This window comes from Schistocerca cancellata, chromosome 3 (assembly GCF_023864275.1).
Source record: "Schistocerca cancellata isolate TAMUIC-IGC-003103 chromosome 3, iqSchCanc2.1, whole genome shotgun sequence".
Taxonomy (NCBI): Eukaryota; Metazoa; Arthropoda; class Insecta; order Orthoptera; family Acrididae; genus Schistocerca; species Schistocerca cancellata.
In genome coordinates, this window is record NC_064628.1 from 285,133,240 (window position 1) to 285,160,655 (window position 27,416).

At 39.5% G+C, this 27,416-nt stretch overlaps 1 protein-coding gene across 1 annotated transcript in view; it reads right to left on the reverse strand.

Annotated features, from left to right (window-relative positions):
* The window catches only part of LOC126176273 (CREB-binding protein-like), a 172,806-nt gene that overhangs the window by 105,443 nt on the left and 39,947 nt on the right, over window positions 1–27,416 (reverse strand). Inside the window, exons 5-10 of the mRNA XM_049923422.1 lie at window positions 20,610–20,826; window positions 18,598–18,908; window positions 8,840–9,035; window positions 8,528–8,758; window positions 7,178–7,386; window positions 1,089–1,231 (exon numbers count right to left, since the gene is read on the reverse strand). Coding sequence (XP_049779379.1) covers window positions 1,089–1,231; window positions 7,178–7,386; window positions 8,528–8,758; window positions 8,840–9,035; window positions 18,598–18,908; window positions 20,610–20,826 — 1,307 coding nt within the window. The remainder of the gene's footprint in view (window positions 1–1,088; window positions 1,232–7,177; window positions 7,387–8,527; window positions 8,759–8,839; window positions 9,036–18,597; window positions 18,909–20,609; window positions 20,827–27,416) is intronic.

Below are 27,416 nucleotides of genomic sequence, written 5' to 3' on the forward strand. Positions count from 1 at the left end.
TGTTACCTACAAACTAAGCTGCAATCATTGTGCTGATTTCAACATGATCTGACAAACTGTGATCAAGAGACAGCTGAACCACCCAGTTGCTGAACATGCTGCCCAACATCACATGCCCACTTCAATATTGCTTCAAAGCCTGTGCCATCTGATCCTTCATATCAACACTAGCTTTTCTGATTAACTCAGGTAGGAATTATTCCTAAACATAACCTTTGTTCCCATAATTCACCTAGTCTCAAACCTTCGCTAGTCCCTGTCCTCCACCTACATATCCTCTTACCTTCTCCCACTGCAGTACTGCATGCACCTTCTATTCCACCAACGTGCCTACAGTGTTTTCCCCTTCATTACTTCTCTCCTCTCCTATCCTCTCCTCTCTCCCTCTTCCACTACCCTTCCCAGTACAGCCACCAGACTCTGCAGCTTGCAGCCCTATCCTATCACTACTTTGTCCCTGTACACTCTCACAGGTAGCACAAGTTAATCCACCCCAGCTTTGCTATCTCTCCACCCCACATCACCTCCATACCCCCATCAACCATCTAGATTGCTGGTCTTGTCTGACTCAATTGTGTGTGTGTGTGTGTGTGTGTGTGTGTTGCTTCAATGAACGTTTGTGTGTTTTCTATTTCCAAAGAAGGAAATTTTTGTCAGATAGCTTAAATGTTCAGCAATCTTTTCATTGTACTTCTGTGCGTCTCAACACCTCTTCTAAATGATAAGTAGGAATCTATGGTTTCACAATATTATTGTTATTTCATCCTGGAATTTCTATTGATAATTCTAACTGTGACTGCACTATCCTCTCAGCCTTTGCCTTTCAACAGTGACAGAAAAGTTGAGTTTAAAACTTCAGAATAATCCATACTTTGTTCAGTGCTCCCCTTTTATCGTTAATACTTCACTTGTGACAATGGAAAGTCCAAGATGGAATAACAGTAACTTTTCTAATTGGAAAAACAACATGCTCAATGTAAACATAATATGTAAATTTCTAATTTTTTTTTTGTACCTGTCTATCGAATGAACAGTACTACAAAAGATAAAGGAGACAGAAGAAACGTATTAACAATAAAATTACTCACAGCTTGTGCACCAAATGATTTCGCAAATCAGGGGTGACAGACTGATGCCACTCTTTGGTCCCTTGCACAGGTGTTGCAGTGACTTGACCTGGTGGGAAGACAGCTGGCAGCTGCAAATTTGCAAGTCGGCTCTCTGCAGCGAGCTGCTGAAACATTGTGAAATACATTTACTGCAAGTGAACACACAAACACACACACACACACACACACACACACACACACACAAAATGGCTCCTTGCAAGTGTCTTCATCTCTGCATAACTACACAATCTACAACCACTTCAACTGGTTGACTGAAGTAAAGCATTGGTTTCCCTCTACAATTTCTGCTACCCATGCTTCCCACCACTGCTAAACAACTATTCCTTGATGTACTAGGATGTGTCCTATCAACCTATCCCTTCTTTTAGGGAAGTTGTGCCATGATTTTTCTTTCTCCTCAATTAGATTAAGTACCTCTTCATTAATTATCTAACAGGCTCAACTAATCTTAAACATTTTGCGACAGAATCACATTTTAAAAGCTTCTATTCTCTTCTTGACTGTGTTTTTGTCATTCACATTCCACTTCCATACAGGACTCCATTCGAGACAAATACCTTCAGAAAATACTTCGCAACAGTTAAGTTTATATCAGATGTTAAATTACTTCTCTTTTTCAGAAACTGCTTCCTTGTTACTGACAGCCTGCATTTTATATCCCTGTATTTTGGCCACTGTCAGTTACTTTGCTGACCAAAGAGCAAAACTAATTTAATATTTTTTGTATTGCATTTCCTAATATAATTCCCTCAGAAGTGCTTGATGTAATGTGACTACATTCCATTACTACTGATTTACTTTTGCCGATATTCAACTTATGTATGTCCTATCCTCTCCATTCAACTGGTCCTCCAAGATCTCTGCCCTTTATGACAGAATTATAACCCGGATTGGTAGGCCAGTCCAGTCTTTATTTCCACTCCAAGAACTTCAAATTCCTTTTCAAAGTTTGCTACTTGCTCAATGTACAGATCGAATCACATGGGGGCTGACTGAAACCCTGTCCCACCTGCTTTTTAATTACTGCTCCCCTTTCATGTCCTTCAACTCATACAATTGCAGTCTGTTTTATGTACAAGTTGCACTTTCCACACCTTGTATTTTATCCCGAATAGCTTCAGAATACCATAAGAGGTTTTGCAGTCAACATGTCAAATGCTTTTTCCAAAAACTAAAAATCGTATAAATGAGGACTTATGTCTCTTCAATCTATATTCTATGTTAAATTGTACAGTCACTATTCCCTCGTGTGTTCCTATATTTCTCCACAGCCAAAATGATTTTCCACAAGGTCACAGTCTAGTGCTCTCTCTATTTTTCTTTGAGTAATTAGTGTTAATATTTTGCTAACTGGAGCTAAGTCTAGAAGGGAGATGGAATGTGAGGATATGTTACAGAACAAGTTTCCAACTCCAGCGTTCAGGGAAACTTTACTTTCAGGCTGCTCCAAAGCTGTTGCATGGGGTTTGAGCACCTGCAGCATCCATCAGCTGCATCACAGCCTGATTCATTCTGTCATGTTCATGAGTTCTTCACCTGGCAAATGCCCAGCAACCGGATTGACAGCCCAATGGCTGTTGGCCCAGCCTGTAGTGCTGTGTGGGATGGTCAAAGTGATCCATTTAGTGTATCATGTACTTGGCTCTCTTTGAGCAGTGCAGTAGCATGTTCAGTAACTTCTCATCGCAGAGGTGGACAGTTCTGTAATCATTCATGTGTTCAACAAGCTAGTGGTGGTCATTCATCTATAAAAAGCCAAGTGGTGAACAAACATTAGTTGATAAACATGTATGGTCCCATGTGATACTCCTGCCTTTGATGATGTGAGACATACCAGCAGTGTGGATAGCAATAACTAGTAACAGATGGATACATGGGACAGGTATTATAGTGGAATTATTGTAGGGGTCCGTGCCTCTGAACAAGGATAATGACCTGGCAATGTCATATAGTTGGGCAATAACGTTTTTGAGGTTAGGACAACAAGAGGTTAGGACAACAAGAAAGCAACAGTAGCTGGTGCAGTAAATTTATCAGAAAACACAATCTCAATGCATTGCTTGACTTGGAAAATTATACTCTGGGACAAGTTTTGTATGAAGGTGTATTACGCCTAAGTGGTACAGAATGATGAGGGTGGAAGTTCAGTGATTTTTCTGAGGTATCAGCTATTTTTTGGAGCATCTGAAGAAGAGACAGCCTTAGACTTTCTTGAAGCAGGTATTGAAACGAGATCATCTCTGCCTGATATCCTTCCCCAATTCCTAATGTCAACTCCCTAATCTTGATAAAATCATTGACACACCATTTTACATTCCTGGACCATTATAGCTACCTCAAGGTTTCTGTCCTTGCAACAGTCCCTCTGTGCATGCTGTAACAGCAGACTGTTCCAGATCGAATGTCTGCCTGTGTGCAGAGGTAGGCAGGGGTGGATAAACAGTGTGTGTGTGTGTGTAGGGGGGGGTTCCTTAAGGAGCCAAGTGCCCACGGGCAGTGGTGAGCATACAATTTGCTAACAACCAGCCGACATTTGCACATGACAATACTGGCTAATGAGGTGAACACGATTTACAAAATACGACCATAACACGATGCGTTCAACGGAAAAATGCAACAAAATGAAAAAGTACAAACACTTCACTATATTTGCGGAACATGAAATTTCTTTTTATTCACAGCTTGGGACATACTCTGGGTCAAAACCTCTGTTTCCGCAAGATACAGTAATTTCACCAGTGTCAATCATGAAGTTATGATACTTCTGCAATTACATTCGTGATAGAAAAAATATGTTCACAATGAAATGCTAATCCAAAGACTTGCTGCCAGATGCATTTCTGTTAGCTTTGAAAACTCTTTTACATATATAGCACAATACCAATATAACTGCTACAATACCTATACTAGGGCAGAGTGCAATTTTGAAAATCAATCACCTTTAATTGCATTTCCAAATGTACTGTATATGGTGCAACTGAAAATGGAGTGCTAAATAACTTCATTTTCTAAATTACACACGTCCTGAATCTTTGTCTAAAAATTCTGATTGCACAAAATTTTGCTACTAAACCCAACAACTTGCTGGAAGGTAACTGCAGCAATAAAACACGGTTCAGTTTCCCGTAACAAACTGCCTATTAAATAGACACAGGTGGCCCATATTTAAAAGTCATTTATGTGACATGTCTGAGAGAGGCTGCACACATGACAACACAGTGCAATAAGGAACCTGGTGGATAGCTTACCAACCAAAACCTGCTCTGCCAGCTGTAGATGCCAGTGTCCCATGGTGCAAGGATGGAACAGCCAGGTCTACAGCAAGTCTTGAGGGAACTGAAAGGCTGCTACACTACACGTCATTTGAATCCTCTCATCCAGTCCGCAGATTGGAGCCATTTCTCCCACATTTTCTTTCATCCATCCACTTTCCTGGGCTTCACCACAGGCAGAAAAAAATGACCACCCTCCCCAATAGTGAACTCTGATTATTTACTGTTCTTTTCTTCCCTCACCTTCTTCCCTGTCCAATCCCCTCCCTAATAAAGTGTTTTTATTCACAGCACTGGTTATTTCAAACTTACTGTCTCTTACACATTCTGGAATTGAACGGGGAAACACTACTTCACACACAGGCATCCACTCCTGCAAACTGGACTGTAGCCTTTTTATTAATTACAAAATGCTCGCACACTTAAAGAAGTGACTGTCAACAGTTCTTTTGAACAACATTTTTACAACTACTGATTATGATGGGAAAAAATGTGGCTTCAGCAATCACTACACATCTTTACTGTCAAGCTATTCTCAGTAAATAATGCCATTTCCTTGGTGCAGTCGTAATTTCAACACTGTCCTGCAGTGTAGGCAGATATGAACCTTTACAGATTATTGTTAAAACACAGTTCCCAAACTTTTTCCTGTCATTTGCTCAAACAGCTCTCAATGAGCTGCAGGAAAGGAAAGGCCAAACACTTCAGTCAAGAGAGTTGGTCAACAGTTCCCGTGCCACTTGTCCTCCCTAAACACAACATAAATAGGGCTTTAATAAACCTGGCTGACATCTATCCCCAATTTTCCTAAGGACATTCTCCTCTACCTGTTGCACAATCTAATCACCACAATGTTCACGTTTTTCTTGTGTGGACAAACCACAAGACCAGTGCTGGCTTCTTGAGACATTATTCACTTCCACTCTTAAAGAGTGTAGAACACATCCATTTTATACCGTAGGTGCACTTTTTGTTACATGTGTGGACCATAAAATGGAATATGCTCTAGAAATGATAGAAAAAAGTATTGTATTTCAAGGCTGAATAGAGAATCTCCAGGCATTGCTACCTTCTCAATCACTATCGGGTGCAATACAGTGCAAAATACAGTCATTGAGTTACAAATTCAATTTGATTAACATGGCTGTACACAAGGAACGTCTTGGTTCGGTCAAGGTTGTTAAAGTGCCTGTTCAACTGGCCAATTTCAGTGTGGTGTTAATCAGATTTCACTTTGACAAATACTGGGAAGGGTTACGCTTTACACAAATCACCCAAAAATTGAATGTTTCAACACACATTTGTTCAATGTTACTCTATTCATTATGGATCTTGATGAACTACGCTGTTGTTCAAATGGAGATTGTTGATCAATAATGAACCAGCTCTGGCTGACCACAGTCACCCTCAAATACCTTTACATAGGTTAAAATGAAATTACATCAGTGAAAATTAAAAAATAAAAGGCATGATAATCATATAATAACTCTATTCATATGAAGGGTATAAGGTTCTGTAAGCAAACCCTGCATTATAGACAGCACCAAAAACTTATAGCAGTGCTTTTTTTAAATTTCTTTCCTGCTTCTTTACTTTGATGAGTATTCCATACAATTTTATCTGTTGTTATTTTTCTTTATTGAAGATTTATAATTTTGTGTGTTAGCTTAACATACTACTACATGAATCAAAATATTTCTAGTGTATATCAGCTTTCTTTTCCAAACTCACCAGACACACAAGACTTCACTGTATGAGCATATAGCTTCAGGTCATTCACTAAAAAGTGGTGGCAACCATAACCATAACAACGATATAAAAAGATGTACTCCGCTTATACAAATGAAATATGGTTAACATGATCAACAGCTATTCAGCTTCAAAAATATATCAAGTGTATAACAATTAATATTTTGAAATACACCTGGTTTCATGTACCTCCAATAAAATTTAGTTCTGTAGACTCAACCGATCTTCCAACTCACCGTACCATTTATAGAAAAATTACAATGTAAAGAAGAAAGGAAAGTTCAAGCAGAATGTAAACATTTTAGAAGTACAGGAAGTCACTCACCAAACAGCAGAGCATTTGACAGGCACACATAAAAGAGAATGAAAACTTGCTAGTTTTCAGAATACATGCCTCGTTGAGCTGGAGTACACACCCACACACACCTCTACCTGTGCCTCTACATTGTGCGAACTGGACACAAGATCCCATACAGGTGCCAACCCTCCCTCCCACATCACTCCTAGCCAGAAAACGTGCTGCCTTCCTCAAAGCTACTAGCCACCCACCCTCAACCCCTCCTTCTAGTTCTCACCTCTCTTTCTACCACCCACCCCACCACACACAACAACCAGAACTTATTGTGAAAGCTAGTATGTTTTCTTTCACTTTCATGTGTGCCTGTTGAAGACTTAAACATTTCAGCTATTCAATGAGTAGTCTCCTTAATTAGAAAGTATTTACAAAAATGAAAATTTTGCAATCTTAAATTTCTGTAGACACAAATGGCTCCTCATATCTTCTAACACTATTCCCACACCTGAGCCATGTCTAGGCCTTCTATCTGGTAGGACCCAATCTAACAACTATCTAAGTCTAACCATTTTTGACACTGTGTGTTGTACAGAAGCTGCACCAAAATTTTTTTGCCCTAGAAAAGTATGAAGTGCAGAGAGAAGATACAAACATAAAATGTAGTACAAGATATTGTAATAATTAAATTGAATACACAGCAAAGAATAAAATGTAAATGCTCCACAACTCACTGCTGCTGATGTTTGTGGCTCAGCACCTCCAAGCCCGAACAAGGAATTTTGCATATTTGCAACTGTCTGCTGAATGGTAGCGACTGCAGCCTGAGCTGCAGCTGAAACTGGGCCTTGTGTCGGTGGTGGCTGCTGTGAGGTAGGGTCTGATGATAGTGGGAGGGACACATTAGGTGCCACAACAGTTTGAGCTGCACTCTGACCTTGAACTGCAAATAAAAATTTGGTGGTTGTCTTTAGAAAACACAGTATAGCAATAAATTCGGTAATTCAATTTATATCAAGTTATTTATAAAGTTGTGAATATAAAATAATAGAAGGAAACATTCCACGTGGGAAAAAATATATCTAAAAACAAAGATGATTTGACTTACCAAACGAAAGCGCTGGCACGTCGATACACACACAAACAAACACAAACATACACACAAAATTCTAGCTTTCGCAACCAACGGTTGCCTCGTCAGGAAAGAGGGAAGGAGAGGGAAAGACGAAAGGATTTGGGTTTTAAGGGAGAGGGTAAGGAGTCATTCCAATCCCGCGAGCGGAAAGACTTACCTTAGGGGGAAAAAAGGACAGGTATACACTCGCCCACACACACACACACACACACACACACACACACACACACACATATCCATCCACACATATACAGGCACAAGCAGACATATACAGAGGCAAAGAGTTTGGGCAGAGAAACTCTTTGCCTCTGTATATGTCTGCTTGTGCCTGTATATGTATGTATGGATATGTGTGGGTGTGCGAGTGTATACCTGTCCTTTTTTCCCCCCAAAGGTAAGTCTTTCCGCTCGCGGGATTGGAATGACTCCTTACCCTCTCCATTAAAACCCAAATCCTTTCGTCTTTCCTTCTCCTTCCCTCTTTCCTGACGAGGCAACCGTTGGTTGCGAAAGCTAGAATTTTGTGTGTATGTTTGTGTTTGTTTGTGTGTGTATCGACGTGCCAGCGCTTTCGTTTGGTAAGTCAAATCATCTTTGTTTTTAGATATATTTATAAAGTTGCTTTAATACAATCAATGCAAGGTAAAAGGTACCTCTCGTAACTTTATAACCTTTTCCAAGAAATATGAATGTGTATAAATTATTTTCATTGTGTATTACATAAGCAGATAAAGCTTACAAGAAACTGTTACTGATCTTATACACCATACTGGTAAAACAAATATCTTTTATGCAAGGTAAAAGATGTCTTAAATAAGTTTCTCAATGATCAGTTTTTATTTGAGTAAACAGTGTTTCCATCCATCACAAAGTTGATGACCTTAAATATTACAAGATTTGATAATTATATAACTTATTATGCAAACTTCTTCTTTTCGAAACATCTCACCTTGCGTGTGAGGAGGTGCAGCAACTCTAACTGCACCACCCACCACATTAGGCTGAGCTGGCCCAACACCAAGACCAGGAGCGACCATGCGGTGTCCTCTGTTCACCACATTACTAGGAGTTAAAAGGCCACCTGGTGCAGCAGTTGTGGGACACTGAATACCAAGGGCATCATATGCTCTTCTCATATCAGATGCCGTTGGTTGATTGCTGGGAGCCTGATTAGATACGACTAAAAAACAAAAACAATAATACCAGAAGGCAAAATTAACACAACACTATGCGTCATTTAATGACTTATTTATTTACTTACTATTTTGCTGATGCCGTATTTTATCAGCCTGTTTCAGTGGCAAACATACAGGGCAGTCTGTCCGAGTGCAGTGCTTCCAGTGTGAGATTATCTGCCGCGAAGAGGAACAGTGTGCAACTGAACAAGACTTTCCTGCCTGGCACGTAGTCATGTGGTTTAACACATTTTTCATTGTCTTGCAGTGTGGTAACGTACACTGTGAATAGAGATAAAATATATACTCAGTAAAAAACCCAGTGAGAAGTCAACTAATGTCAAACAAAGCATTCTCTCTCCAATTCCCTTGAAAGTTTCCTTGTGGTCTTACACCTTGGATCTGCTGTCCAGTCCTCCAACTGCATTGATCGAACCCTATTAATATCATAAATGAAGATACTTTCAGAATAGCATGAGCTACTGGGAAAATAAAAATGGCTTTCTGACATCATTTAAGCAATAATGCTCGTCTACTCATAATATAATTAGCAATCCCACAAGTTTAATCCACAGAACACAGTATCAATCTCATAACATTCACCACATAAATTTCCCATAATAGGCATTAATGAATATCTTAATTATCAGCACGCTTGCTGAAAGAAAGTAGAAAGTTTACAACATGCCCTTTTGAACACTAAATGTGTGCATTTTTTTAATACAGTAACTCAGTGAGCTAATTTTTTTGTATCTTATTACAATAGTGATCAATTGATTATATGTATTATTTTATAATTTCACTTTAGTGATTCAGCATCAAAAACTGTGGTAGTATGAATCTCTCACATGGCCCTATTGTGAACTGCTATTTTGGTGGTAAATGTATTCCACAATGTAGAAATGAAGAGTTTTTTTCCGACTTCACCAGGGTGTATACATGGACAAGGAAAAAAAATTCCCGGATTTTTCCCGGTTAAAAATACACTTTCTCCCGGATGAAAACACACTTTTTCCGTGTTATTAAGTGACAGTATATTTTCCCTCGGAACTGTATAACTTATCAATTCTTTGAATGGTTATGTTTTTATACATGGGCGTAGAATTTCCCGGCACTTTAAAAAACGAAACTCAGGGTAGAAAACCCCCTTTTTGGAAAGTTCCCCCCCCCCCCCCCCCCAATATGTACGCTGTATATTTTCGTATCACGAAAGTATAAATTCGAATCCCACCAAACACCGCATGTTACTTTCCGAACCATGTAATCGAGATTGCGATACGCTTTTGTAAGCGAGTCATTGCTCATGTCACGTGATCACGCCAGCCGGGACAGCGGATATTCAGAGCGTAGGACACGTGATGTAGTCCGCTAATAGCAACATCACTATTAAGTAGCGCGGATACACAAACAGGAAAAGTTAATGTTTTAAATTAATATACATAGTGTTGCTACAAGAACAGCAAAGCTTTCACGTATAAAATTGGTCTCTAAGGTTAATAAGCTGCAACAGAAGCTAAGCTTTCACATATAATGTTGATTTTTCTTGTCCGTGTTACACTTTAAGATACATCACACAAATGTGCTAGTAAATTTTTTTGCCGAGTCCAGTGAATTCTTATCAAAGTTTTCCATAAATAAATTAGCTACCGCAGAGGAGCGAGAGCTTCCCGTAGCACTACAGCAATTTGCTCATAATAACGACACGATTGTCTGATATGGGCTCGAAATACTTCTAATGGCTCGTCATCAAACGCTCTGTGATTTAAGGAATTCATCGTACATTCTCACACACAGTTCCACTTGCGAAAAAGAAAATTTACTTTGAAAGTAACGTTTTTCAAACCACCATTCGCAGTTTTTCCCGCGACCTGTTTGAAACAAGTTTCTGTTCAGCAGTCGTCAGAGAGCGCCAGATAACAGGCGCCACCACGCTGTGGCAGCTACGATGACGCAGAAAGCCCGTATGTTTGTATGTGTAAGACATTAAAAGATCTTACGCTATGTCATAAAAGAAAAGAGGCCGAAATATTGTTGTCTAATACTGCGTAAGCTGTTAATACAAATAGTACCCATGACTGGTGTGGTTTCTCGATCTGATTACGTTTATTTTGTCACAGTCGGCTAGATAAAACAAAATAGGTCTTTCTAACACTGCAGAAACTGTAACATACACCAAATAAACGAGACTGTTTTGGCACAAATGGTCATTTTTATAACACGATAGAATATAATTCACGAAGACCAACATAAAATGCCTATTAGGCCTACTACAAGCAAACAATTTAATGTTAGAAAATAGTTTCACATTTCATTCATACGCCCCAGTTTCTCGAGCATGAGATCGAAAAGTGGTAGTACGAGATTTTTACTTAAATTTGGAATCGTCATGTTCTTCCCTAATTGGTTTGATGTCCCCATTTCTTCTCCTTCCACGTTCTAACAAACAATCTTGTCATGACTAATTCTGGAACTATTCCTGCCTTTGTTAAAATTTACTCGCCGGTTAACTTCACTAACCCTGCCAGAATCACCGGTTTAGTTATCCCTGATTATTCTCCGGTTAGGCGTTGTTATGTTCATACAAACCACTTTCCGCGCTACTTCCAGAATATAAGTTAAGCGGCTGCTAGACGGGGACTGTACAACTGGTCCTCACTAGTGTAGCGATCTGGCCAAAAATTTTCTGACAATATTTCATTTTCTTGGATACACCGAGAAGATAATACGTAACCTTTCTTATCTGTTATTCCTGTTAGTCGTTTATTTCCACTCTGGTAGTCTGATTCTGGATTTCGCTAGTAATTATAACAAAGCTGATCATTCCAAACCCAATCAACCACATAATCAGACAGCGGTTGGCGTTCACTCGTTCGGCTTTACTCCGCTCAGCTCGTATAACCCGGTCCCCTTTTGCTTGCAGGAAAGTTTATTTCTAGATGCGACGACGATTTCCCTGACAGACATCACGTACACTAGGCACGCATTCAAATATTAACTTATGATTCATTCAGAAATCAACTTACAGAGTGTGTTCAAAAACCAACAGGGATGCGTTTCAACGTGCGCTGGATGCTAGGCTGTTTGTGAAATATAATTTTTTTCTTCACAAGAATATGAATTTGGCGCCCCCCTCCTCTCCCCGCAATTGTCATTCGGGTCAGATACATCGGTTTGCCCCGCCACTCAACTGCGCATGCGCATGAGCCTGCTCGTAACTGCTATAACTAATCTAGTTAAACAGTTGTGACGCCACGCTCATCGGAGACATTTTGTTCTTGTGAAGCATCGCATAGTCTTCCTAAAGCCTTTGACACATTTTGCTGTTGGCAAACGTTTGTATGAGCACTGTGTTTTGTTGCTGTATATGGCACATTTCCTTTGCAATTTATGTATTATTTTCATTTTTTTTTTTCGTTCACGTTTGTTGTTGTAGTATTATTCTGCAGTAGCGGGATAGAGTAATATCCTTTGTTAGAGTATCGATTCTTACCAGTCAAGATTACAAAAATTAAACTGAAACCTAAAATAACGAAAAATTCCCGGAATTCTAAAAAATTCCCGGGTTTTTCCCGGTTATCTTCCGGATGAAAAAATTCCCGGGTTTTTCCCGGATCTCCCGGTTGTCCCGGGTCGTATACACCCTGTCCACAAGCATTGATTTTTGTAGCAGTTTTTATACACTTGGAACAATGTATTACCACCAGATGCTGGGCACATTCAGAGATAGTAAGTCATATTCACAAAAGCTTTGTAAAACTAGTAAGTTAATGGCAAGTACGTTTACAAGGTCCACAACAGAAACACTAATTTTGTCTTAAATATACTTCCCAAACCTCTTTGAGAAACTACTTTGGTGGTAAGCAGACTTCCCAAGAAACTTCAAAACAATGTTATTTGTTGGGATGTATACTTCCCATGGCTCTAAAAGCTGTATTTCACAACAAGCAGGAACTACCACTCATGCAGCAGACTACCACTAGATGCAAGGAGATTACAAAAGTTTTAAGACATATCCTCATATATGCAGTAAATAAATAAGTTTAGTGGCAGGTTTGCCCCCCCCCCCCCCCCCCCATGGCCCACGAACTGGTTAACATAACTAAATTATTTAGTTTTACTGGTGTCATACTGTACAACACAGAACACTCATGTTTTAAAGTATTTGTTGCATGTACAGAAATAAAAAAATTAAACTGCTATCCTACTGTCACTAACTACCTCACTTCTACTTTAATTAAAAGAGATATCCAACTTACTAAATGAGACAGGAATTCATTTTTTTCCCTGAAAGTATAATTCATTTTATGGGCAATTCCATGTCAAATCAACAAGTGCCTCTCAGATTTTTTTGAAATTAAATATGCATATATTACTCATAAATCATGACACAAATTAATTTTTTCACATTTTTCTGATGAAAAGTTACCGAGTAATGGACCTTCAAAAATTGAAAAGATGACAAATTTTTGACTCGTGGAACAATGTTGTTTTCTTTACAGCTTGTGTTCTAATTAAGCTAGAACAATAAAATTTACTTCATTGGAAAGCTCTTTTAAAGAGCTTTTATATGATACCAAACATCATTAGTTTAATATATATATATACACAAATTGTTAAAAAAATTGTTGAATTTATCGAATTTTGAAAAACTGTATTTTTAAAATTCTCAAAAAAATATATGTGAAAGATACACTTTACATCTACATATTCTGAAAGTTTCGACTTGGGATGAGCATGGGATCACTATCAAAAGCAATTTTACGTTAAGGGTGGTGCTTTAAAAATTCGTAAAAACTAATTTATTTTAGATAGTAGGCCTACTCCTCACCAGCTGTATGCTGTTGTAAACTGTGGAAATTAAATATAACTTATAATTGGCAAAAGAACATATGTTTTATGCTTCTGTAATTAATAAAAACAAAATGAAAACTTAAAAAAATAAATAAATAAACACAGAAAGATGAATACCTGAGATCACACCTAAATTCAGTTAGTAATTACTATTATTTACAAACAGGCGTCCTATTAGTGCACTTCTTCATACTTTGAACTAATCAGTCTGTTGCACATCAATATTTCTGTATATGGATAACTTATATGTTCGCCCTATAGCAGTTTGAGGGTTCACAACTGCCACTACTTCCCTACTGCTTATGGAAAAAATGTCTGGATGACACAGAAATGTAAAGGATGGTGACGGTTCATGGTGATGTAAGAAACTAACTGTGTTTTCATCCTTCTGATTTTTTTCAAGTACACAGGTTAACCACCAGAGCCCATTACAATCACAAGCAACATATCCTTTTATGTCTTTGAATGGCATTGTATCACAGTCAGAAACTGTCACCAGTTCAATTTTAGTGCCATCAGAGTTTGAATACACTTTTGTTATTATTTTGTCCTTGCTAAAAGGAATAAAAGTGTGAAGTTTTTGTGTCCCTAAAATTTTGCAGCATTTCTCAAATCTCTCCATAAGTTTCATTTCTTCATTTTTGTGATCTTCTTTAGTAGCATACTTGAAGTTCGTTGCTTCTATGTTGTCCTTGGCAAACATAAAAAGTTGTTTTGGTGTCATTATTTGATCACTGTATGGCCGTTGCAGACCTCCTCGAGCTGCAAGTCGTTTACCTGTTCCACCAACACCATCACTAGCTCCCCTCCCATGCGAGGTGGCTGAAAAATGCCATTCAGCTTCAGTTTGGAAATCATCTTCATTATGGCACAGGTTTAAAGTTCTTCCTATTTTTATAATGAGCTGCTGCTCCATCAGAGAAATAATATATTTTTCTTGGTTTTCTACCGAATTTAACAGTCAGGAAGTCCATCAAGCATGATTGGAACAAATGCACAGCTACAGTGTCATGTGTTAGGCATTCTGATATGATTACAAGACTTGTATGCTCAAGTTTGTTCCCATCCTTGTAATAAGCAACAATAGGATGAATCGTTGCTTGCATGTTTGTCCAATGATAGCCTTGAACTTCGTCGTGGATGACAAAGGAGTAATTCTCAGAAAAGTCACAGATCGCTAAGACCTCACCTTCTTTAAGTTCATTTCTCCGTCTCTTTTGGAAGGTTGATTGTTGACTAGCAACAAATGAATGTCGTGTGAGCGATTTTAATTTATCAAAAAAAAACAATCAATGAAGTTGTCAGGTGATTTTATGATTGTTTCTATAGATGTGTGATCAACGGAAACCCATTACTGATAAGTTATATTATCAATATCATTAGTATTCAACAAATCTTGTAAATATGTCTTAAATGTTTCTGGGCCAGGGCAGAATTTACATTCACCAACATGACAAGCAGGTAATGAAAGATTACATACAACTCTTGCAATGCAGTCTTAGTAAGTTTTTATTGGATTATCTTCATCCATTGTCAGCTGAGGAATGTTACATCCAGTCAGCATGAGTTTGAAGTTTTGATGGGTAGTACACACACAGACACTATGTGTACCACTACTTCCGCTAAAACAATTTTTGGGACGTAGGTCTGCAAACTTCGAAAATCCAATGTGGAGCTCTGGATGGTTGTCTTTAAATTCTTTCAAATTACTTAAAACTAGCCGTTTTTGTACTTGCAGTTTTTCTTCATTATCTCTCACAAGCACAAAATCTTTTTTCCCACGCATTGCCCCGCTTATCTCATCAGAACAATAAAAGTCTCTAACAAAATCACAGTTGTTTGATCAAGAGTCTTGCCAGGTTTTGGGTTTGGTGAAGACAAAATTCCCCTGGCCTTCACCAAATCTTTTACTCTTCGAGCCATGTAATTTGTTACGTTAAATTCATCTTGAAGCTTCTTAACACTCCAGCTTTGGTAAAATGGTAAGAATTTCCACCTGTTTACTTCAAGATGTACATGAACGAAATTTATCTTTTAGCTGACCGATCCTCTCAGATTCTGCATGATCATGTACCTCTTCTTCTTTTCCGGAAGGAAGCAATAATATTACTTAGGATATTTTGCTTCACACTGTCGTTTCTTCTTAATAGGCAATTCACTAACGGACTGCAAAGAAGCATTCGACCTTTCTAAGGCCTCACTTACTGCAACATCTTTTACGTCACTATCGCATAAAACCTTTTCATTTTCTTGTTTCACAACAGAATACAGTAGATCATCATCATTTTCTGTGCTAGACGTATCACAAATTTCTACTCAAGCAATTTTTTTACGGCAGTTGTCACTTTTTTATTTAAAGTTAAGAAAGGTTTTCTTCCTATCATCCATTGTGAAACAGGCCGTAAGTTTTTCTTGTGGTTATTGTGGCCTTTTCATTAAATGGATTACAATACAAAGCTGAAATTTTAGGCATTTTACATTTCTCAAGTGAACAAACTAATTTAAAAAAATGTTTTTGAAGTTGAATGCCCCAGCTTTCTATATTCAATACTACACAATATTACTTCTTTATTCTTTCACTTCCTGTAAAAAAATATTTCATTATGTTAATAGTATGCAAACATTAACTGGTTGTAGGCATACAAACTTACAGGCTCTTGTGAGGTTTGTACGAAAGTACCTTTAAGCTAAATTCAAAACACATTTCAGAGTTAACCACATAATTTCACTACAGCTGCCTCACAACAAAAGAATGTGTGGGTCACTTTCAACAATAGGTGAAAATTACTGACAATATTAACCAGAGATAAAATACTGAATAGATTGCAGATAGTAACACCAAAGAATCATTTTATATATAATCTTTAAAATGAGAGAGAGCTTCCTTTTCTTCTTTCTTTCCGTGGTTTTACAGCCATTAATAAATAGTTAGCATTAAAGTTTAATAAGCAGTTATTCGTTTCAAGTACAATTTGTGGACCATGTAACAAAATTTAACAATGTAATATTTTCATGTGTAGCAAAATAATAGAAATTCACCTATCTGAATGTGATTTTGGAGAATCGTGGTAAACATAAAATTGCTTTTGATAGTGATCCCATGCTCATCCTAAGTTGAAACTTTCAGAATATGTAGATGTAAAGTGTACCTTTCACATATATTTTTTTGAGAATTTTAAAAATAGAGTTTTTCAAAATTCGATAAATTAAACAATGTTGTTTTTATAAACAATGTGTGTATATATATTAAACTAATGATGTTTTGTATCATATAAAAGCTCTTTAAAAGAGCTTTCCAATGAAATAAATTTTATTGTTCTAGCTTAATTAGAACACGAGTTATAAAGAAAACAACATTGTTCCGCGAATCAAAAATTTGTCATTTTTTCAATTTTTGAAAGTCCATTACTCAGTAACTTTTTATCAGAAAAATGTGAAAAAATTAATTTGTGGTACTATTTATGAGTACTATAGGCATACTTAATTTCATTTAAATCTAAGAGGGTAAGGTTGAAAATGATGGTTTCATTTGTTGATTTGACGTGGAATGACCCTTTTTTATAAATTTACAAAACAGACTGCGTTCATCAGAGATCTGTGGTATTCTCAACTAATGAATCCTTGAAACTTCCCGGCAGATTAAAACTGTGTGCCCGACCGAGACTCGAACTCGGGACCTTTGCCTTTCGCAGGCACGTGCTCTACCATCTGAGCTACCGAAGTACGACTCACGCCCGGTCCTCACAGCTTTACTTCTGCCAGTATCTCGTCTCCTACCTTCCAAACTTTACAGAAGCTCTCCTGCGAACCTTGCAGGAGACGAGATACTGGAAGAAGTAAAGCTGTGAGGACCGGGCATGAGTTGTGCTTCGGTAGCTCAGATGGTAGAGCACTTGCCGGTGAAAGGCAAAGGTCCCGAGTTCGAGTCTCGGTCAGGCACACAGTTTTAATCTGCCAGGAACTTTCGTATCAGCACACACTCCGCTGCAGAGTGAAAATCTCATTCTGGAATGAATCCTTGTGGATGCTGTGGAACCAAAGCGACTGAAAATATGGCTGATTGCCACTTTTTAGGGATATTTTCCACAAATGAATGAAGAATACACTGAAATAATTAACAAACAAAAGCAGCAGAATTTACTTTGCAAAAAATTAAAACAATGGCATTTAGAAGTGCAGCTACCAACTGGTATTGGGAGAACACTAGGGACATCACTAAATAGATACAATATTATATTTTAATGGCAATGTTGTAAGTGGTGCTATTAAAATCCTGGCCGCCCCTCTCCCAGTGCAAATTTGATGTTACTACGTGGAAACTCAGCTGAAAAATTAAATTTAACACCAAATTACCATACACAAGCACATTATTATTTTATGTCGACCACAATTACACCTTCTTTCGAGCATCTTTATGCTATCAACCTACAAATAACGGCATTAAAACAGTCACTAAACATGTTTCTCTTCCTAAAATATTAAACACGGTTCTGAAAAGCAACATGAGTTGAAACAGTGGAATTTAATATTAAGGTGCTGACACAGTAAGTCTACTTGTACAAAGGTTCAGTACAGGGCGAAGTGATATACAGCCTTCTTTACAACATAGGTCCAACAAATATCAACTACAATATCAATGGCAAAAACATAAAAAATGACACAAAACAGGCACAGAAGGTGGACAATACACACAGAAGGTTGTAACAAAAATTACAAAGAGAAAATAAGAAATAAGGTGAGGCAAATGTATGCAGGGAGACAGAAAACTGTACAACCATGCATCCTCTGTTACTTCGAAAGAAGCATTCCATGTTTCCCAATTCCGATCTCCAATGTGGACAGAGAATGGATGACTGCTACACAAAATTCTTGTTCATTAACTTTTAAAAATTTGACTCATATTAAATTACACTAGGCTACTGTCTAGTGTGCAAAACCTTGAACAAAAAGTGGGAAAAATTAACATAGCATTTATTGAGTAGATAGTAAGTACCTGACTTCCCTGCCACGTTTCTCCATTAGAGAGACTCTCCCTTCGCTGGCATTTGTGCGCGTGCAGCAGCAAAACAAGCTGTTGCTGAATGAGCTTCCTTTTTTCAGGATCAGCGGTGGAGGTCGTGGTGGGAGTGGCTGTAGCTTGACCCTGGGTAGGTGGTGCTCCCTGACTCTGGGTTGCTGTTTGAGGACCAGGCTGGCTCCCACTTGGTGCTCCAGACTGTGGCTGAGCCGGAGATGGTGCAGGAGGCTGCGCTTGAGGTGCAATGCCTCCTTCTGTTCCAGTCACTCCTACAACAGCTGGACCACCTGCAATACCATCTTATTTACACACTTCATATTCACAACAAAGCAACATAATTTAATAACAAATTATGAGCCTCTAAGGTGTGCACAGAGTAACTGTTCCAGAATCTCATTTGCAAAGCAATAGGGTAGTCTTTCAGTAGTTTACAAGTTGAGACAATGGATATATGGAGGAATTTATCATCAGTTGGTAAAAATAAAGTATCTCAGAGAGCAGATGTTTCAATCTCAACAAATGAACTTTTTAATATAATATCAAACAGTACATCCCTAATAATCTTAACTGCATGTCTCCATGTACTGTTGTTCTAATGGGCACACACATTAAAAAAACCATGCTTCACTTGGTTCCTCAACAAAAACTATTTACATGATGCACAGAATACAGCAACTGGACATTTCAGAACTGGAAATAATATCAATTGGATGACTGTAAGAAAGAACAAATAAACAAAAAATTAAATAAAATTATGTGTCTCTAGATTTTTCTGTTCCTGGGACAGATGTCTGTGTTAACATGTGTCAACCACGTAAGAGCATAGTACATGAGGAACAATGTACGTCAACAGCTGGCAGTAGCTTTAAAGAGTGAAGCATGTTTACACAGCTTTAAAAGTACACCAAAGGCTTTCAATGCCATTTGTTACCACAAAATTGCAACAAGCAGGTTCTTAGTATTACAATGTTCTTGCAGAATGAATTTGTCAAGAAACAGTTACAATGAAATGGCAGCAAAGAACATATTATGCTACAATAAAATCCACAGAAGGAAAAGTTCATACTCTCCATGAACAATATCACTGTAATTACCAGTCCCAGTGAGACTCATTATGCGAATCTTTGACAGTTAACAACAACAGTGTCATTTAAGTGTGAATCCGTAATGTTGGTATAACTGTGTTTTTCTTCTTTCCTACTTAGAAAATGACAAGCACATACTGAATTAGATATAGTAATGACTATTTAAATGTTTTACATAACTGAAGCTGAAATCACAAATTCAAGAATATAATTATACCATCCCGTCATAAAATGTTTATTAGGGGCCCTTTTTAGATAAGCTCATATCCAGCAGTATTATGTCATATGGTACTACAATTACATGAATGGTAACATGTCGGCAGAATAATTTTAATATTTCACCTAATACACATAAGACTGAAGATATTTTCCAAAAGAGATAGTATGAAGAGTAAATAAAATCAGTGGCATAGAACAAACGAATTATTATTGGTTATCCAGGTGTCAACTAGGGCATAACTACTTCACACTACAGTAGTAACCAAAGAAAAACTATGTACTCCGCATGCAACATAAACACTAACTGTTTATCGACAGTAACAATTTGCATGAAAACATAAATTAATAATTATTATGGTTCAGAACTGTAACATGAAATATGAAAAACCAAAACCCAGATGTTGCTGAACAACATTTCTGAATTTTCTTTTCAGCTTCATCATCATCAAGCCCCACATTTAACTATCAAATACTGCCTCTAATTATGAGACAAACTTTCTTCTAAAACACATATCAAATACTTTTCAAAGAATGTACTTATAAGGAATAAAAGTCATTAAGGCGTACAGACCATTGTGAGGTAATGTATACAAGTGCTAGCTGTCAAATTAATATGTCCCGTTTCCCTGGACAATGTTTTATAATAACTGACACACAAAAAATTATCAGTATCTATGTGCATACCTAAAGAGCTACCTGGAGACGCCCCAAAGCGGGTACCCTGGATCGACGGCATGTTGGGGATCATAGTAGATCTTGGCTGAGGAGTAACTACTCCAACAGGTGGTGGAACACTGACAGCCTGTGGCCCTGCTGCAGCCCCACCTGGAGGAGCATATCCGTAAGGGCTGCCAGCATTAAGAGCTTGACCCATCTGGCTGATTGTGGAGATATTTGGATTCTGTAATAAAAGAGTATTTTAAACTGAAATACTTATGGCATAATTAAACAATGGAAGCTCCCAGGCTGGAATATCAACAATGTACAGAAAAGAAAGAGTGCTACTTATTGTAAAGATGACACACTGTAGACAAACACACCTACAAAACACTTAAACCATAGCTTTCAGCCACAGCCTTCGTCAGAAGGCCGGAGTCAGTGGTCATGCACATGAGGTGTTCCTGCTTATGTGAAGGAATTTGTGTATGCTTTTTTCTGACGAAGGCTGTGGCTGAAAGCTAGTTGTGCCTGTCTGCAACTTAACGTGTAGTAAGTAATGATCTATCTTCCCTTACATTGTGTGTACTTATGGCTTAATATCTTATATCAAGACAAAATTACATTATATCAAATATTGTTTGGATATTAAAGTTCTACAAACTTAATGGTGCAGTAGCACCAGCATGGTCAAACACGAAAAGGGTAGTGACAACCAGGCAGCAAATTTCGTCATATTGCCAAAGAAGCAAATGCATCCCACATACAAACCCCTACCATTTTTAAACTTCAGTTCATCTTCATCAAAACATAGTCAGAACTCAAGTGATTTTACAAATGGATAAATACTCAGTATTAGAACACATTTCTACAGGAGAAAATTGTTTCTAAAATAAATAAGTATGCACAGAAAACTCAAAATATGGCACAATAAGTGAAACACCAGGCTAAACAATGGCGCTAAAGCAGCTACTGCTCAACAGCCCTGTCCACCTTCAAGGTTGGCAACAAATGATGTTAGCCCGGAGTGGTTCAATTTCTTTCAATTTGGCACTAAGGAGCGAGAGGATAACATACTACTGTTATTCAGTTTGCTAATTTTGTAAGAACAGTAAATCATGGAAATTAATAATGGATGTAAGTAACAGCTATGACTCTGTTGAGAAACATAGATCTACAAGTTCACAATTGGTCCATGAACACAATATGAAAACTAATTTTAAGTTAATGGTTATTCATGACAAAGATACCACAAATAACTGCAGCAGATAAAGAACAATTTAAAAATTGCCAGCTTCACATGTCAAAAGTTTCAGGGTACCAGGGGAAGTTTTATTAAACAGAGCAGCAAGTTTTTTAGTATGTGTGAGAGAAACTAATTAAGGCTTCCTAATTATTCAAGAAATTACCCAAATGATGCTGCTAGTGATTAAGAAGAATTGAATTTTTGAAGTGAATGTGTCGCAGAATTCAAAGCAAGCACGATATGGCACACGACTTCTGATGGAATTAAAAACCATGGGTCAACCAGGTATGGCTGATACCAAGATGGCACAGGATGGCAGATTCCTGTCAAGAAGGTGGAGGGAAGAATGCTACATGCTGGTAGTCACTTTGATCACATGACTTTTATTAGACAGGGTAGAGCACCCAAGAGTTAGCCCATAAATCGGCAAAAAGAAATTTGATGCAAAGCCGAAAAACGACCCACAGATGGGTCTCCCCCCCCCCCTCCCCCCCCCCCCCCCCCACAACCAGATGATCAGAAAGCTCATTACCCGGGATACCCTAGGGGCTGGGAACCCAAAGGAAATCAACTGAACAAGCAGCAAGGTCAAGATCGGCAAGAAGGTTTTGGATGGTAGAGAGCAAGGGGGTGGTAAGATTAACACTGGGCCTGAAGGCCATTCATCAAGTCCATACATCACAAAACTCTGGTGAGGGGAGGGACCATTTAATAAAGCAGAGGGCCCAATAATGGCCATCAGTTCTGCAGTAAACATCCCACACATGGTAGGCAAGAGACGGTGTTCTGTGCTAACAGAAGATGAGAAGACATATCCCACATGATCGGCTGATTTAGAGCCATTGGTGTAAGAAAATAATACCACCCGAAACTCCCATAAGAGTGAGCATAATAAACAATGGAAATCCATCAGAGTGACGGAGGCTTTCGCACCCCACAAGAGACCCATCTGAACCCGAGGCTGAGGAACTAACCAAGAGAGAATGTTTGGGAGAGAATGCGGAGAACAGAGGGGAAGATGGAAATTGCGGCAGAGAGAAGGGAGGCACAGCTCAACTGGTAAACCCACCCAAGGGTGGGCAGCAGAAGGGTGACGTCTCAAAGCTGCGAAAAGAATACAATAGAAGGGGTGAGCAGGGAAACAGCAGATAGATATGGCATTCGAAATCAGGAGCTGAGACCAACAAACCGAAAGGGAGGACGTATCCCAGCATCACCCAGATGACTATCGACAAGGCTAGCACGAAAGGCACCGGCGACAAACGGATACCACACAATGGTGGGACCAGGTACAAGATGAGCAGTATGGAAGGGCACCTGAGCCATAAACTTGACAACTACAGTCCACTCGTGAACTGAGGCGCAATAACTGTGAAGAAGAGTCAAACGATCTGGAATGGAAGGGCATTGAGTTTATGAAAACATCCAACCTCCAAAAGATGGATATGGGGCAACCAAATAAGATTGCTGTCAAAAAGAAGACCCAAGAAATATGACTGGGGGACCATGGTCAGGTGTTGGGCGTTGAGATAGAGTTCAGGATCAGGAAGGATGTATTACAGTGACAGAAATGCATCACCCTTTTTTTTGGGGGGGGGGGGGGGGGATGAAAACCATGTGGGAGCATCCATGTGGAGGCATGCTGGATGATACCCTGGAGGTGTCACTTCACAATGGCCACCAACTGAGAACTAGCCCAGATACAGAAATTATTGACATACAGAGCAGGAGTGACCACTGGTTCGACAGACCCCACAAGTCCATTAATAGCAATATGGAAAAGAACGACACTTAACCCTTTCATGGATAAAATTCATTTTTTACAGATTTTTAAAATATTAAGGTGATAACGTTTTCTTTTCAGTCCCATTATTATATTTTCACCACCAAAATATTTTTTAAGTTCTCCATTTTTTCACAACAGGAAGTGGGACACACATGTCCCATGAACCAACGCAAGATACCTTTTCTGCTGACTGATTTTGTAATTTTTTTTTTTTAGCCATAAACTGTATTTTGTGGAGAATAAAATAACTAAAAATTATACATGCATGTAATCTTTTTATTTGTGTAGAGCCAGTGTAAAAAATATTCATTACATTTCAGTTTTCATGATACATGACCAATACTTACAAAACTTTACATTCCATGAAACTTGGAAAAACATGGTGTGGCACAAAGTGGTACACCACAAGCAGTGCAAACAACTTTTGTTCTCAGAATGAGGTTTTCACTCTGCAGCGGAGTGTGCGCCGATATGAAACTTCATGGCAGATTAAAACTGTGTGCTGGACCGAAACTCGAACTCGAGACCTTTGCCTTTCGCGGGTAAGTGCTCTACCAACTGAGCTACCCAAGCACGACTCGCGCCCCATCCCCACAGCATTACTTCTGCCAGTATCTCGTCTCCTACCTTCCAAACTTCACAGAAGCTCTTCTGCGAACCTCGCAGAACTAGCACCCCTGCCTTTGCAGTGCAGTCCCGATTTTTTCTCAGGTTCAGTACAGTCGTCCCTAGATGGCAGCACCGTGCAGAGCTGGGTAACATATATCCCGACACTCGAACTGGGACATATATGACCCATCAACCACGAAAGGGTTAATACAGAGCCCAGTGGAATGCCATTCTCCTGGGTCTGAGGAGAGCTGAGAATGGTTTCAACCCAAACTCTGAATAACCAGTGGGACAGGAACTGGCGAATTAAAATCAAGAGGGGAGCTCCACAGATCCAACTAATGGAGTAAGTAAGATGTGATGGTGCCACACCATGTCACAGGTCTTATGAAGATTGAAAAAAATTGCAACAGGATGTCAGCTCTGGGAAAAGACCTGCCACACTGCAATTTCAAACTGAAGCAGATGATTGAGCAGAGACCATCCCTCCAAAAGGCCAAACTGGTAAGGAGGCAAGAGGTCCCAAGATTCGAGAACCCAACTGAGCTGGCAAACCCCTACTTGTTCAAATGACTTGCAGGGGACTTTGGTTAGGCTGATTGGCTGAAACTATCAAGTGACAGCGGTTCCTTACCAGACCTAAGGACAGGAACGACAATACTGTTCCTCAACTGAAAGGGGAAAAATGCTTTGGAGCCAAATACACTTATACACCCACAGGAGCTATTGTCATGGCGGCCTGAGGTGTTGAAGCAATTGGTTATGGATGGACTCAAGGCCAGGGGCTGAATTATGGGAACAGGAAAGGGACAGAAGTAGCTCCCATTCAGTAAAAGATTCACCGTACGATTCCACCTGACAAGAGGCAAAAGGTAAGTGGAAAGCTTCAGCTTGATGTTTCCAGAGGAGGACGGCAGTTGGATAGGAGGTTGACATTGATGCCATTACAAAATGTGACACCAGGTGTACCACGAGAACCGATGGATAAATACAAAGGCCACCCAAAAGGACACTGCCTGGCATGGATGACTGCAGTTTGCAAACTTGTAGGGTGTGGAGCATAGCCCACACCCATGAAGAAGAGACAGAAGAACCTAGGGAGGAGATAAGTGTTCCCAACACACCCACTTGCATGAAGAAATTTAAAGATAATAAGAGCGGCGGAGGACTAGCACCATCTAAAGCATTGCAAGGCCCGACAGCAATCACAGATGGCAACTGTAATGGCCGTGCTCTATCACAGTGACAAATGGGGCCCGTCGAGCAGTGAATGGCAATATCAGTGCAAATAATTGTACTGGACACATCACAGATGATTTCATCAATACAACCTAGCAAAGAGGAGGTAAAAAGAACCTGGGAGGTATGTAGACGCCAATCTGCACAATCCTGGGAGATATACAGAAACCGATCTGCACAATGAAAAGATCAGTGGGGTAACCTGGCCATTGGGAAGTGAACAAGAGAATCAATGGGATCACTATTACAGATGTCACCATGTGGCAATCACTGTAATGAAAGAAGAAGGGGAGGGGAAGTGAGCCAAAGATCAATGGCAGAGAAACTGCTATAAGTGACACTAAACCAGCTAGGGGAACTATTATTAAGAAAAATTATTATTAAGACTAGACGAAAAAGCACTGCCCTGCAAGGGATAATGGACATTAAAGTCCCCAAGGCTGAGGAAGGAAGGAGGGAACTGCTGAAGGAGGGCAGTTAGGACAATAGGCATGGATGCTCTTCAGGAGGGAGACATGAGACTGCAAACTGTCACTGCACTGCCCAAGTGTACCCAGACAGCAAGCACTTCGAACACAGTATGAAGAGCGATCCATGTACTAACAACATTCGTATGGGCTAATGTGCAAACACCACCGGAACTCTCAAAGGGCCAAGCCAGTTACAATAGAAAGCATGGAACTGGGATGGTGAGTGAGCATCAGTAAATGAGATTCCTCGAGAACTACACAAGCTGCAGAGTAAAAGGAAATTAGGGATTGCAACCCTGAAAAATGACAGTAATAGCCTTTACAATTCCACTGAATATGCACGAATGCGGATCTAAACTGGAGGCAAATAGGTTGAAGCCATTCACACCTCCAGGTTACCATCCACCACAAACAAGGACACGGTGTCTTCCATAAACAAGACACCACACTCAGGTTGTGGGGGGGGGGGGGGGGGGAGTCGGCACCTCTGATGGCACCAGAGGGGCCTTGTCCCAGGATTTATGTTTCTATTTACTTGTTGTTCTGTTTCTTCTTCTTAGATCGAGGAATGCAGGGCACGGAGAAAGAACAGGCTTCAGCGAGGTCTGCAACTGAGAGTGAGCAAGCAACACCTTGGGGCGCATGGACTGTGAGACCTGCAGCCGACTTGTGGGAGCAGGCCTTTGGTCTGCGAGACACCTGTGTGTGTGTGTGGGGGGGGGGGGGGGCATCATTGATAGGCACCAAAGAAGTGGGGGGCTTCTCTGGCCAGGTAGGGGGAGCAGCACCTTGGAGGGGAGAGCGTGGGAACTGAAAAGGAAGGGGGCTGGAGAGTGGGGCAAGACTAGGGTAAGGATGAGGGAGGAGGTTAGATGTCACAGGCACAAGGTAAAGACAGTCATATTTTTGACATGCCTCAGTGTAGCATAAATCATCAAGGGACTTATACTCTTGTATCTTCCTTTTCCTTCTTATAAATTAGGCAATCCGGAGAGCACAAAGAGTGATGGTCATGACAATTAATACATGGGTGATGGAACGCAGAAGCTCCCCTCATGAACTGGGCATCCACATTCACTGCATAGGGGTACCCATACAACAGGAAGAAGTGCCAGAAACCTAAACACGAAAAAGATATCATGGATGGTGGGCTGTCTGGCTTCACATCACAACGATAAGTCATAACCTTGACCTCCTTCAGGACAGCACCTCCCTCAAACACTAGAATAAACCAGTATCAATGCAATTGTCCTTCACCCTTTCTGATCATGCCAAACAAAATGAAAACCCCATCACTCCAGACTGGCTCGGAGTTCCTCATCAGTTTGAAGGATGAAGTCCCTACGAAAAATGACACTCTTCACCATTTCATAGACTGGTGAGGAGTAATGTGAACCCAAACGTCGTCAAGACGGTCACAGACATAAAGAGCTGCAGATTGGACAGCAGAAGTAGTTTAGGGTAACAGCAAACCAGACTGCATC